Consider the following 14697-nt stretch of genomic DNA (forward strand, 5'->3'; position numbering starts at 1 on the left):
GATTTTTGCATCTAAATATTATACTTACGTGTTACGTGCTATGTGCTCTTATGTGTTTATTTGTTTTAATTTATGTCTTATTTGTTTTACTATATATTATTAATGCATGACGTCACCACACTAGTCCAACATTAGTTGTGGCTTCTCCCTCCACTTACTTGCTAGTCCAACGCTAGTAAAGATTTTTAGAAATGGGTTAGTCCAACGCTAGATTCTTAGAACGTTCGTGCGTTAGATTCATTTTTGTGTGATATTCATTACATTTTCATGCATATTTTTATTTTTAAGATATTTTCTTACTTGCATGATATTGTCTATTATATTATCCCCTATCCTCTATATGTGTTAATCATATCATTTAGAATTGCATCTCATTTAAGAAATCGCAAAATAAGTTAGTTCATTTGCTTGTCTAGATTAGAAAAATTATTCTTTGAACATGGGAAATGGGTGATTACAACTTTTTAGTTTAAATACCCATTAATCCATGTATAAGAAAATTATGTTACGAGTTTTTACCTCTCATATCCATTATGCTGCATTTTCTTTTCCTTTGATCACTTATACCTATGTATATAATTTAATTTTCTTTTTTTTCTTTTAATTTAATCATTCGCATACTCGTGACCCCTTCAAGGAATTATTTTGGTCTTCACAATTAATGCGATTGGCATCAATTAAACCCTTGAATGGACATTTTGTCCCTTTCGTTATTTTCTAAATTTAGGTCTGCATCTATGTAGGAAACATTCAAACGTGATAAATTTAAGGGTTAGATTAGAGAAATTTTGACTAAATCATGCAACTAGTTTAGACTAGGTTGAAAGGGTGCCTTAGGTTTGAGTTAATCGAACCTTTGCCTTCCCTTTTTTCAACCGTGACTTCCGAACTCATTTTCTCTTGTTTTTCAAACACTTGGAGTTGTCGAAAAGGGTTTTATTTTATTTTATTTTATTTTTATCAAAAAATATTTTTGGGTGACTTGGTACACCCAAATTCAATACCAAGTAGTGACTTCTATTTTTCTTAAAAATCTTTTTAAACTAAATTTTGGACCCAAATTGTCGCATTCTTTAAAGTCCCATTCTAGGTCCTTTTTCACTTATTTTTAAATAAAATCACATCTTTTGTAAACACCTTATTTTCATCGCAAAAAATGGGGCGCGAGAGTTAGTTTTGCAGCCATTTCATAGTATTCTCTTTGTTGTTGTTCTTACAATCTTTAAGGCGAAGTCTTTTGGCTTAGATTTTGTTACTTACCTTGTTGAAGGGACAAGGTATGAAATAACTAATACTATTCCTTATTGCTTTAATACCGAAACCGATCTTAAAACATTGATGAAGCAATGGAGTCACATGACGCTTCATTTTGGAAACAGGCTATAAATGATGAGATGGACTTAATTATGGCCAATAAAACCTCGGAGTTAGTGGATTTACCACTATGTTTTGAGCTAATTGCTTGGAAAATCTTCAAGAAGGAATTGAAGGTGGATGGAACCATAGACAAGTTTAAGGCTAGATTAGTTGCCAAGGGCTTTACTCAAAAACATGGCCTTGATTATTTTGATACTTACTCACCGGTAGTGAGAATAGCTACCATAAGGGTGCTACTTGTGATAGATTCAATCCAAAAATGGGTAATTCACCAAATGGATGTCAAGACATCATTTTTTAATGGTGAATAGGATGAAGAAGTGTACATGAAACAACCTGAAGGGTTTGTTGTAGCTGGGCAAGAGCACAAAGTGTATAGACTTGTAAAGTCCTTGTATGGATTAAAACAAGCACCAAAACAATGGCACCAAAATTTGACCAGGTAATGCTTACAAATGGGTTCAAAATTAATGAATCGGACAAATGTGTATATAGCAAGTATATGAGTGGTAAAGGTATCATTATTTGCTTATATGTGGATGATATGTTAATCTTTGGTATTGACTTAAAACAAGTCAATGAGACCAAAAAGTTGCTATGATGCAAGTTTGAAATGAACGATATGGGAGAGGCCGATGTTATCCTAGGAATAAGAATTAAGAGAGAACAAGGACAAATTTTGCTTTCACAGATTGTAAGCCTGCCTTAATTTCCATTGACCCAAAAATTGACTTTGTTAAATATGTTGGTGATCTTGTGTCTCAATTGGCTGATACCAAAGTGATTGGATATTTGATGTATGCAATGACATGTACAAGGCCAGATATAGCGTTGGCTGTAGGCGTGTTAAGTGAATACACAAGTAATCCAAACAAATAGCATTAGTTAGGTGTAACTAGAGTCTTGAGGTATTTAAAACATACCAAAGACTATAACATTTGCTATGGTGGCTATCCTTTAGTATTAGAAAGTTATTCAGATGGTAGTTGGATGACAAATAAAGATGATCATGCTTCTACAAGTGGATGGGTCTTTATGTTAGGTGAAGGAGCAATTTCTTAGGCGTCCAAGAAGTAAACATGCATAACCATCTCCACCATGGCAGCTGAATTTATAACTTTGGCATCAACTAGCAAAGAAGCTGAATGGTTACGAAATTTACTATCAGAGATACCTATGTGGCCAAAGCCAATTTCACCAATCTCCATATATTGTGATAGTGCTGCTACGCTTGCTAAAGCTTATAGCCAAGTGTACAATGGCAAATCTAGACATGTTGGATTAATGCATAGTCTAGTAAGAGATTTGATCACAAATGGTGTGATAACCATAGATTTTGTAAGATCAAAAGAGAACCTCCTGGCTGATCCTTTAACTAAGGGATTAACAAAGGAAATGATAATTAAAACATCTAATGAGATGGGATTGAAGTCCAATCCATGAATCACTAACAATGGAACCTTGATTCAACACTAGTTATAACAACCAGCCTAACATCCCAGAAGGTGTAGTGTGATTTTTCCCGCTTGAAATTGGAAGGTTGAACTTAGAGTTCTTAACAAGTCTTGTAAAATGCTATAAATGGCGGGAGCATTAAGAGCTTGCCTATATGAATGTTGGATTGATGGCATCCACAAAGTTAGAACTTAACTTTGAACAGGTTCATGAAAGGATAGGGATACAAGACCTAATATATCATTTGTATAAACAAATTGAAGAGAAGTGAATCTGTGTATGTTAATTTATGTGGTTTGTTGCATATACTCGAGACTCAAAACTTGTCTACCAAGTAGTATTAACAAGTTATACTCAATTAACACGAAAATGGTGGTTCAATCGAAAGACATCATTGTTTATGCATAGATTATCAGAATTTTTCAGTGATCTATAAACAAATTTTCAATATATTGAAAATTGCTGGGGATTGTTAAAGAATTTTCAATTATTGAAAATTTCAAATTTTCAACTTTCTGCTATTGTGTTTGCAACCTTTCGAGTTTCAAATGATTCAACCGCCATTTGAAGGGATGCATCTCTAGACAAAACAAATTTCTAACATTCAATAACCATCTAAGGGACATGAAATCTTATTTATATGGATCAATTTGTGGTCTTTTGGCTGCAGACAAGATCTACAAGTTCTAGAAAAATTTCTGCTCTTCTCTTCTTTGTTTTTTGGGGGTTATAACAACTTAGAGTAGAGTTTTTGTAACCAAACTTCATATTATCGTAGAGGATATTCATCCTTGGTCTTTTGCACATTATAGTGGATGAATAAAGCCTTAAGGAAAGTGATTTGTAATCACGATTTGAAACCTTTTTCTAGTTAGTTTTGCAGCCATTACCTAGTATTCTCTTTGTTGTTGGTCCAACACAAAATAAGTAATTACATATAAACATAATTTGCATGCTAAATAATTTGATTCAAAGCAGATAACTAAACAGATGGGAAAACAAGTCCAATAACTATCTGCATAAAGATAGTAATTATCGACTATATACAGTTGAAGAATACTTTTATCCACAAATTGCAGCAACAGAAAACATTAAAACATTTTATCAATTTTAGAAATTTGACATGGACAACTCAACTCAAACGGTGGAACATTACAACACATACAAAGGTTATAGATTGCTTGTAGAAAAACAAAAACACAAAAATACCTAATGCTAAAAACCAAAAAATGGATGGCCTCAACAAAACGTACCTGTTCAGAAAACTGCTGCAAAATGGAAGCAAAATCCCAATCTAATACACAGCATAATTGCTGTCCGTGAAAACTATAATTAAATGAGAAGAATTCCAGCAGATGGAGGTTACTATAGCAACGGCAAAAAAACACAACTCCTCCACTTATTTCCCGTTAAATGTGTCTTAATTCAGGAATATGATTAAGTTTGCAATTAAACCACCTTTTCATAGTGGTTTGTATAATAGTTTGTACTTTGTAATTAAAAGCTGATAAAGACCATAAAGTCTACCACTTCCCATGCATTAAGCTATTATACAATCTGTTCAGCCAATTTAGTAAAGCAAACCTTAAATCACTAAATTACCCCTTCCATGAGGCACATAAACCATCACCCTAGAAACTCCTTTTATATATATGGATTGGATACTCACGTTACTACTTGTCCACTCCTATCATCTATAGAGAGTCAATGGCACATCTTTTAAAATGTGATGCCAAATTGTCGATGCATAGAATATATTTATTTATTTATTTGTTTTGGGTAAAATGATGCGTTATTGTTGTATTTATTTTTTCATTTTGGGTAATATGATGCGTTATTGTTTTGCTGTAGACAGTAATCGTATGTCATTCTTGCGAGGGAAACTTCTAAAACGAGGCAAATGGGAAAAGGTGAACGCGGCTGCTGAGGGCTAATCCACTTTTAAGTGAGTTTTAATATGGCCTTGCTTAATTATTAGTCCATTTGCATGTAAATTGCAGCAAAACCTATCTCTTTTTCCATGCCAGTAACTTTCTGCAGGAAATTTATCTAATACTTCATTCATGACTGTAAAATTTTCATCACATGTAGTTTTTGACAAAAATAAAAAGTACCTCTGCAAGCATGGAAACATACAGGTGGAAATCAAATGGACCTCAGTTTGTGCCGAACTCAGAGTTTCAAACCCCAATTTCAGCAGAAAAGGAAGGTTTACAAAATACACAAGTAAAATCATGATACAGCACGCGTTATACTGGGATATATTTCTAAGTGTTTTTTGAACCCAATGTGTAGCAGAATCCAAGTGATTTTTGTATTGGAAAGTTAAAGCTCGTCTCTTTCCAAAGGCGTCTGGTAACACACTGCATCCCAGAAGATAGGGAAGAGTAGTTTGGCAGCTGTATGTGGCATAAACCAGTCATCATATGTGAACCTGAAAGGAAGAACCCAGATGACAAGTTCAATATATACTACCCGTCAAAATTCGGTATGCATCGGAGGGAAACGTATTGATGATTGATTTGATGGACAGTTATTTGCTGAGAGTGAACGAACTTTATGTTGGAAAAAGCCTAGTGAAGATGATTTTGCACAATACATGTAAAAAATATATTGCTGTTGTCTTTAGATCTTCAGCTTTCAGGATTCAAGATGGACTGTTAGCTATCTGCCGTAAAGGAGGATAATACACTAACACTTTCACAGGTGGATGAAAGAGGATAATATGCTTACACTTTCACAGGTGGACGAGATATAATAACCAAAATTTTTAAATCCTCCTGCTCATTTGTGTTCCAGACCTGGTATCAATTGTAATTGAAGTACCGTGATGTTAAGGCACTGACACAAAGTTGTGATCTTCGAAAATTTGTTAAATACAAATATAACAGACTACTAATTTTGATGTCAGTATAAGAAACAGAGTATGTAACTTGGCTACCTCCTCCAAAAAAATAAAAATAAAAAATAGAGGGGAATAGAGAGGAGAATTTGCCTGATGAACATCATCAATAGGGACAAGGAATGTGCTATTTGAGAAGATACGGAACTCATGTGGATTCCCAGGGAATTCGGGGTGCATATTTGTCGTAAGATAGAGAGTGCCACTCCCCTTTAGGACCAGGAATGCCTCCTCACATGAGTGTCTATGGATTGGGGTGCGAGCTCCCGGAGCCAATGTTTGCAGCCATACCTCAACCTATAAGTTTAAATCAGAAGTAACTAGTTCAACAATTTACTCTTTTTCTTTCCTTTCTATTCTTTTAATACTCAATCTGCCTACTTTTCCAAACAAACATGCATCAGGAATTAGTAGGATGCCATAGCTTAATTGTTAACAATTTGGCTGAATTAGACATGTACGGACAATCATAAAGCTGAAGCTGCTGCTACTGATCGAACTTTAGCAAAGAGAGAGGAAGCGGGAGAAGCACGACCTTGAGATGTAAAACATGCTGTAAAAATTTAAGGACTTGAGATGTAAAACATGCTGTAAAAATACCGACAAAATAGTGTCTTGCCTCTTTCATGCCATGCAAGACTGAACCCGCAAGGGTGGTGTGAGACAAACCGGGAATCTCGAAGCTACCTTGTGGAAGCTTGCTAACATTTCTCACTAATGGAAAACCTTTTATCATGATCCACATAATATTTCAATCATTTTGTTGAACAAAAACAACTCAATAAGAAAGCAGAATGAAAAGAAACACGAGTTGGAATCCTGAGAAGTATAAACTTGCCATCGGTCAAACATTCAGAAGCTTCACCAGTCGCACTGAAGTGAAGAGCCGTTGCTGCAAAAACTGTTAAGAGATGCCAAAACATTGCGCCTACAGACTCTGCAGTCTCCGCACTACTCTTCTGTTTCTCTGGTTCAGGCTTCAGAGTAGACTGTCCTTCCCCACTCACCCAAGGTCAACCTTTAAAAGAGTCAGATTATAAAAAATTTGGGTCCAGATAACGAACTATTTTACCTACCCAGAATATCTGACTTTTACATAGTTTACTCTGGGAGCAGGGCAGGGCTGGGGAACAGCACGAACTAGGCCGCCGGGTTGCATTACGTCTGCATTCATGCCAATTCCGAACCAACATATGAGGACAAGATACAATAAACAAAACTACACTAATTTCTACACTAATTCATACTGAGCTAACATGATGGAGAATAAAATCATAGTAAGTATGCTAAAAAAGTGAACAATGACTTACGTTTTGTTGTACCCAAAAAATAGGAAAAAATAAGTGTAGAATTATTTCTTATGACCTGTTATCAGCCTTGCACTTACTATTGGCCTTGTTGAGTTGACAATTCATGCTTTGGTGGGACCAAGAAGTGCCCTTGTTCTCGGACCTCAGCGCTTATGTCTTCTTCTTTATCATGTTTATGACTCATTATTCAATTCCTTCATCCTTATAAAATTGTAGCTATTAAGTACAAAACCAAGGGTTTTCCACGCCCGTACCATGTTCTACTCTATCCTCTATATAAAATCAAACTTAAATCTTTTCAAAACCTGATGTACAATTGTCTTTTTTTTTTTTCCGAAATGTTAGGAATTTTATATCACAACCAAACTATACACTGTTGGAGCAAGGGCTCCTATTTTAACATTAGTGCATTTAGCACTCTGGGGTGGAGTAATTCCACTCCATGTCACAAAAGTTTAAAAGAGCAATTTTGCTCAAACTATAGCATAGGCTATCAATGTCCTTATTTAACCTATCAAAAAAGCACATTCGAAACCATGAAGTCATTTTTTGTATGTCCTCTATTATAGTGGCTGACTCCAAGCTCCTGGCTTTTCCGGCTCGTATTTGGTCAAGCAGCTTTCTATCCTCAATTCGTATCTTGATGTCTCGCTATCCCTTTGTTGCTGCTTTGATCATACAAAGCCTCACAGCCTCTGCATTGTCTTGAGCTTTGTTCCCTGCTTGCCTTTCCTTTAGCGACCAGGCTGCAATTCCTTGGCTTGCGCCAATCGCAGCTGTGAAGCCTATACCAAAGGATTTGTTTCCATTCTGGTGTTGGGTCGCCAGCTTTAGCGTTACCACTTCTGAGCCAGTTTGCTCTCTTTGATTGTTCTCTTCTTGCCTTCCTATTTCTATTGTGCTTTTCCTTGGCCGTTGCTGAATTGCTTCCTGGTACTCTTTCCATTCTTTAGCAGCTTTTTCACTCACTTTAAGGGGATGCTGTTGTGTTGAGTTGAACATTCTGGCATTTCTCGATTTCCAAATTTGCCACAGCACATTGACAGTTAGCGCTATGTGATCATCACCTTCTTGCCTGGTTCTTGCATGCATCATCATGGAGGTCCACCATTGTTTGAAACAGCCTGTTTGGTCTTCCAGTCCGTCCCAGTTAACTAATGCAAATTTCCATATTCCTTTTGCTATCTTGCATTGCAGCAGCATGTGCTCAATTGATTCCTCTTTTTCTCCACATCCACAGCATATCGGTTCTCCTCTTTGTGTCCTATGGAAGATTTGAGCCTTTGTTGGTATCCCATTATTGATGCATTTCCACACAAAAATTTTCAACTTATATTTGATAGGTAACTTCCAAAGTGCCTTCCATAATTTCCTATCTGTTTGTTGATAGCTGCATCCTTCTCCTTTGTTACTTTCTTCCCTTCGTTTCCTCTTCTCATGCTGCAAATGTTTGTAGCCAGATGCTACAGTGTATTGGCCTGTGTTGCAGTGTTTCCATACCAAACAATCTCCTCTTTCTGCCAGGCTTATTGGGATATTGAGGATGTGTTCTGCATCTTCCCTATTAAAAACTTTAAAGATTAACACTCTATTCCATCTATGCTGAACAATGAGTTGTGAGACCTTTTGCAGGCTACATCACACTGGTTTCTGAGTTTTGATCCTTCCTCCACTGTTGTTGTTGATCCAGTTGTCTTCCCAAATGTTGGTCCCCCTTCCATTTCCTATCCTTTTTTTGCACCCTTCTCTAATTACCTCTCTGGCACTCATAAGACTTTGCCAAATCCAAGATGCGTTTTTGGGGATCTTGCTCTCAAGCATTGAACCATCTTTGAAGTATTTACTTTTCAGAAACTTACTTACCAGAAGGTTGAGTTGGGTCATTATTCTCCAAACTTGTTTTGCAAGTAAGGCTTTATTGAACTGCTGAATATCTTTGAATCCCATTCCTCCTTCTTCCTTGAATCTGGTGCATCTCTCCCAAGCAATCCAATGCTGCTTATCTTTTTTCTCCTTTTGTCCCCACCAGCTTTTAGCCATCAGTGAACTAATTTCCTTGCATAGCTTTTGGGGAAGCTTGTAGCAAGACATGGCGTACGTTGGCATAGCCATAGTTATTGCCTTCAATAGAGTTTCCTTGCCTGCTTGACTGAGTAGCTTTGTCTTCCAATGCTTCATCTTTTTCCTTATGTTGACCCTTATAAACCCAAAAATCTGTTCTTTTGATCGTGTAATTATCATTGGCAGCCCCAGGTACTTCCCTTGATGTACAGCTCGGATTCCTCGCAGTTCTTCCCCTATTGCTTCCTTCACCCTCTGCTCAATGTTCTTGCTAAAGAACACTGAGGATTTCTCTAAATTGATTAGTTGACCTGATGTTGCTTCATATTTGTTTAAGATTGCCTTCAATTCTTTTGCTTCTTTTGGATCAGCTTTGCTCAGTATCAACGAATCATCTGCAAAAAAGAGATGGGTTAGTGTAGGACCCTTCCGGCTGATCTTCATTCCTTCAATCTTCTTACTGGTCTCTGCTTTTCTGAGTAGGCTGGAGAAGCCTTCTGAGCAGATTAGGAATAGGTATGGTGAAAGGGGATCGCCTTGTCTTAATCCTCTCTCTGGCTTTACAAGTTCTCTTGCTTCTCCATTTACACTGAAAGAGTAGGACACAGTAGTTATACAGTTCATTATCCACTTAATCCAGGTGTCACAAAAACCCATTTTTTTCATCATTGACTTCAAGTAATCCCATTCCACTCTGTCATAGGCTTTAGACATATCGAGTTTAATAGCCATATATCCCATTTGCCCGTTTCTTTTATTTTTCAGATGATGAAGAAATTCATGAGCTAAAATGACATTATCCAGGATTTGTCTACCTGCAACAAAGGCAGACTGATTTTTGCTTATGCCTTTATCAAGCACAGGTTTGAGCTTGTTCACTAAGATTTTGGAAATGATTTTGTAAAGAACAGAGCATAAACTTATGGGTCTAAAGTGCATTAAGCTAGTAGGGGCTGGGATTTTGGGAATTAAGGAGACGAGTGTGTGGTTAATGGAATTTAGCATGTAACTTGAATGAAAAAAAGCTTGAACTGCTTCTACTATATCTTTTCCAATGATATCCCAATAAGTTTGGAAGAATAGAGGAGTCATACCATCACTTCCAGGGGCCTTATTAGGATTCATGGAAAACACTGCAGTCTTAATTTCCTTCTCATCCACAGATTTGATTAATATCTTATTCATTTGTTCAGTGATTGTGGTTGGAATCCCCTCAAGTATCTCATGAATGCTGTCCTCCCTTGTTGCAGCTATTGAGGCAGTGAAGAGTTGCCTATAGTATTTGGCTATTTCCTGTCCAACTTCTTGTTCTGATTTTGTCCAGCTTCCATCACCTTTCTGAAGTTGGTTCATTCTGCTTGCCCTCCTCCTCCCATTCACCACTGCATGGAAATATTTGGAGTTTTTGTCCCCTTCCCTCAGCCATTGCAATCTAGCTTTTTGACTCCAGAACATTTCCTCTTCTTGATATGCCTTTGTCAATTGTTTTTTCATATTAGCAATCTCTCCCTTTACTGTTTTCCAGTGTTGCTCCTTTTTCCTTACTAGTTCCTCTTTGATCTCTGCAATCTTCTTTTTTGCATTGCCAATCTTACTCTTGTGCCACTTTAGGAGTTTAACCCTGCAACTTGTTATCCTCTTGGTAACCTTGTACATCCTGGATCCTTCACATGTTATATTCCAAGCTTCATTGATCAGTTGATGGACTTCCTCATGCTATACCCACCGTTTATCAAAATAAAACCTCCTTTTCCTTCTTCTGTTTGCAGGGCAGGTGTCCAGTAACAAAATACTGTGATCAGAAGCCCAATTTTCCACATGAGTACACTTCGCATTAGCAAAAACTTCTTGCCATTCAGGTGTACAAAGCCCTCTGTCAAGTCTTTCTTTTATTTCAAGTTCTTTATCCCAACTATTCCTCTAGGTCCAGGGCAGTCCTTCGTATCCAATGTCCACCAGTGTATTCCTTCTCATGAACTCTCTGAAGTCAAAAAATGTCCACTCATCTCTGTCCCTTCCACCCCATTTCTCCTCTTTACATTTTATGTCATTGAAATCCCCTATTATTATCACCTTGTCTCCCCAGGCCTTTTTCTTTTCAATTACTATGTCCCATTGCTTTTTCCTCACTTGTTTTTCACAGCTGGCGTATATACCAACTAACCACCAATTAATTCTTGCTTCACCATCTTCTATCAATACTTCAATGGTGAAATCCGTGTGTTGCACCTCCTTCACCTGGACTGAGTTTGTCCAGAAGAAAGCCATACCACCTGCCTTGTTAACAGCATCCACTACATAACTATTTTCCATTCCCACCTTCTTTTGTATTTGGTACATCACTGCCTGCTTGTTTTTAGTTTCACTCATCAGGATCATATCAGGGGAGAGGAGTGTGTTGAACTCCCTCAGCTGGGGAACTATCAAGGGGCTCCCCGCTCCTTGGCAGTTCCACACCATAACCTTCATGGATTATTGGGGGACCAGGTAAGGCTGATCCCCATCCCTTCCCCCTGCATCTCACATTGCTCTTTATTAATCTCCATTCTGGTTTTTTTCCCTGCTTGTTCCTGTTCATTAGCTTCTTCCATTTCCTCATCAACAAGATGGAATTTCCTTTTCCCCACTGCTTGTGTTTCATTTTGTTGACCTGTGATGTTCTTGAGTGGTTGTCTTTTCCTGAGTTGGCCTTTGACTCCTCTTTTTTGTTTTCCTCCTTCAGTTGACCTCTTAGTATCTGGAGTCACCTGTGTTTCTGAGTCTACCAACATTTCCTCCGTTTCCTTTCTTGCAATTCCAGAATTCAGAGCATGGCCTAGCACTTTTTTTCCTATTCCATCACAAGCTGACTTTACTGTCTCACTACCTATTGGAGTGTTCCCTACTTGTTCCTTCAGGTTAATGCTATCAATCACATGAGCATTGTTTCGGTTGTCCTCCTGTTCCATTTCCATATTTTCATCTCCCTCCGCTTGGTCCTTTACCATACATTTCTCCCTGTCCTTCACCGACTGTTCCTGGTTGTAGCTAATTCCTGGTGTCTACTTCCTTCACTATTTTGCTTCACCATGTTGGTTACCGTCCATCTTTCCATCAGATTCCTCTGTTGAAGTGATGGGCTTTGGTACTTGGGAACTAGTTCTCCATTCTTGTACAGCCAGTGTTGCTTCTCCCCAAGTAAATTGCAAATTCAAACTTCAAGCCAATGTTACACGTGGAAACACCATTAAACTTATGCTGTTATATTGAAGCTAACAATTTGCATGAGTACAAGCTAAAAAAAAACCACAAAGCAATCCTTAAGAAGAATAAAATGCCTCTCAATCTGCCTTAAAGAAAATTAGAAAGCCATGCACAGTAAGTGAACTGTAAACTCACAACTAGCACACCTCACCCAATCCGGAAGAAAGTCACTCATCCTCGGCTCCACGTGTCAATTGAATTCTACACTTGCAGATCAAACCACACCAGACATAGACAGCTAGTGAAACTACAGAGTGAACTATAATCCTAGAAGTATATCTCATCCGTAATGGTGATCAGAGTCGAATCCATTTAATTCAATTAGTAAATGAATAATTGGATCATTTCTGATTTTATTAATTGGGTCATGGTTTAAATTTGATCCAATCCAGTTCAATCCAATTACTAAATGGGTGTTAAATGGTTTGGATTCTAATGGATGATAATTATCCAACTATCCATAAACGGAAATGGCCCCCACTTGTGGCATTTTGCACAATTTGGCATATGGGCTTGGTACCCCTAGCAAAATAATGAAATACGTGAAAGGAAAGTTTTCTAACAAAATACCCAATGTACATGACATAATAAATCGGCAAATTTCTCTGCAACTCCTCTCTCCTCTCTTTTTTTTCAGTTCTAACACTTTCTCTCTTTCGTTCTCTTTCTCTACTCAACCAAAACTATTCATACGCAAAATAACTCTCTCTTATCCTCTTTCTCTACTCAGCCAAAACTATTCATATACAAAATAAAGGTATCATTATATGATATATATGAAATTTTAAATGATAAGAGATCTATTGTGTTAGGGTTATTGGAAATATAGAATTTTTGTGTTCTCTAGATTGAGATTTGGCTTATCCCACAATGCAATTTCAGGGCTCCCCCAATTTGGAAGTTTTCATGGATTGCTGATGTTGCAGAATATGGGGATTACATGTGTATGGAATCTACTACTGAGCTATTACAAGAATAATATCAAGAATTTAACTAATTTTGGGGAATTCAAGAGAGTTTCCAAGGCGATCACTCTCTTTAAGGCGCTATATGTCCCCACTATCTTGCTAACTAAGTTGAGATGGCAAATTACCTCTAGGATATAATGGAAATGAAAACTAGCCTACCGCAAGTTTAAACTTAATTTTCGCAAGAAAGGGATGCAAGAAGTTGGTTTTAGAAATCTAAAATAGCTTAAGCACAAGTTGCCACAAGAAAGGTTTGGACTACCTCTATTTATAGGCAATCCAAGAGCAAAAGTACATGAACTTCACTTAAAGTCAATTTATGAATATAGCACACCAAATACATGAACTAATGAACTTGAGAAGATACAACAATATATCTTCACTGAAGATACAACAATATATTTTCACTTAATGTTCATTGATGAATTTAGTACTTCAAATAGTTCCATGAACTAATGAACTTGAGAAGATACATCAATGTATCTCCACTTAATATCTATTTATGAATTTAGTACACCAAGTAAATGAATTGAGTGGCTTCATAAATGAACTAATGAACTTGAGAAGATACATCAATGTACCAATGACTCTCGTAGAAAATTCATAAATCAAACTTCTATACATGAAAAGAAAAATCAGGTCAAAAGTCATGATCAATTTTCATACTACAAACTAATTTCCAACATTCCCCCACTTAGTATGTAGTATGAAATGCTAAACCATTACTTATGATATCATGCATAAAGAAAAGTAACTTTCATTTTAAACTTTTCCTTAGTGCAAATAATTCACAAGTTCTAATCAAATCAAGGTGGTTAGATTGCTTAAACCAAGATTTGAAATTAAAATAGAATTATCACACACATGAACTAATCAACTTGCATCCAACAAAACATTTCATCTTTAGCACTATTACTGGCCATGTGCTCATCCTAGTTCATGATCATGTATAAAAGATTACTCCAAACTTTTATTAGAAGCGACACCACTTCTATGATCATATAGGTAAACTATATTTCTAACTTTAACAAATAAAGCACTAAGAAATATGCTTATTAAGAGAATACTTTTCAACCTGCTTTATTAAGAGTAACATGATGTACGGCCACTTGGAATGGTATACACAAAAATTGTAGCACTCACAATCACTTATTAGCAATTTGTTTTTACCCTTTAAATCTTTCTAACTAGGGGTAGTACTAGAAGAAGGTTGGGTTACCATTGCTAGTGATTCTAGACAAAGGGTTTTAATCCCATTCCCGATGTTGTCGAATTCATCAAGTCTCTTGCAAGAGATTTAGTCAACGGATCCACTAAATTATTATAAGTTCTTACAAACACAGCTGTGACAACACCATCTTTCAACATTTGTCTAATATAG

The 14697-nt window shown here is 36.8% G+C and overlaps 3 protein-coding genes across 3 annotated transcripts in view; all 3 read right to left on the reverse strand.

The window, feature by feature from the left end:
• Nucleotides 1–4863: 4863 nt before the first annotated feature.
• On the reverse strand, nucleotides 4864–6747 carry LOC113729102 (auxin-binding protein T85-like). The gene is made up of 5 exons (XM_027253434.2): nucleotides 6573–6747; nucleotides 6354–6460; nucleotides 5828–6031; nucleotides 5566–5633; nucleotides 4864–5266 (listed from the first exon to the last, which is right to left on the reverse strand). The coding sequence occupies exons 1-5, from the start codon at nucleotides 6655–6657 to the stop codon at nucleotides 5158–5160; spliced, it is 573 nt and encodes a 190-aa protein (XP_027109235.2). The 5' UTR covers nucleotides 6658–6747; the 3' UTR covers nucleotides 4864–5157.
• Nucleotides 6748–11025: 4278 nt separating this feature from the next.
• Nucleotides 11026–11574, reverse strand: LOC140036312 (uncharacterized). Its single transcript, XM_072077672.1, has one exon. The coding sequence runs from the start codon at nucleotides 11572–11574 to the stop codon at nucleotides 11026–11028; it is 549 nt and encodes a 182-aa protein (XP_071933773.1).
• Nucleotides 11575–12158: 584 nt separating this feature from the next.
• The window catches only part of LOC140036313 (uncharacterized), a 31812-nt gene continuing 29273 nt past the window's right edge, over nucleotides 12159–14697 (reverse strand). Inside the window, exon 6 of the mRNA XM_072077673.1 lies at nucleotides 12159–12300. Coding sequence (XP_071933774.1) covers nucleotides 12159–12300 — 142 coding nt within the window. The remainder of the gene's footprint in view (nucleotides 12301–14697) is intronic.

The sequence above is a fragment of the Coffea arabica genome, chromosome 2e (genome assembly GCF_036785885.1).
Source record: "Coffea arabica cultivar ET-39 chromosome 2e, Coffea Arabica ET-39 HiFi, whole genome shotgun sequence".
Taxonomy (NCBI): domain Eukaryota; kingdom Viridiplantae; phylum Streptophyta; class Magnoliopsida; order Gentianales; family Rubiaceae; genus Coffea; species Coffea arabica.

What these genes read in the sequence shown, in the direction of transcription:
- LOC113729102 (XM_027253434.2), bottom strand. Translation starts at nt 6,657, where the DNA reads ATGTTTTGGCATCTCTTAACAGTTTTTGCAGCAACGGCTCTTCACTTC. An exon ending in TCTTGCATGGCATGAAAGAG is followed by an intron (nt 6,032 to 6,353) that starts GCAAGACACTAT and finishes TTAAACTTATAG; the next exon opens with GTTGAGGTATGGCTGCAAAC. An exon ending in CTATTGATGATGTTCATCAG is followed by an intron (nt 5,634 to 5,827) that starts GCAAATTCTCCT and finishes AATTGATACCAG; the next exon opens with GTCTGGAACACAAATGAGCA.
- LOC140036312 (XM_072077672.1), bottom strand. Translation starts at nt 11,574, where the DNA reads ATGAAGGTTATGGTGTGGAACTGCCAAGGAGCGGGGAGCCCCTTGATA.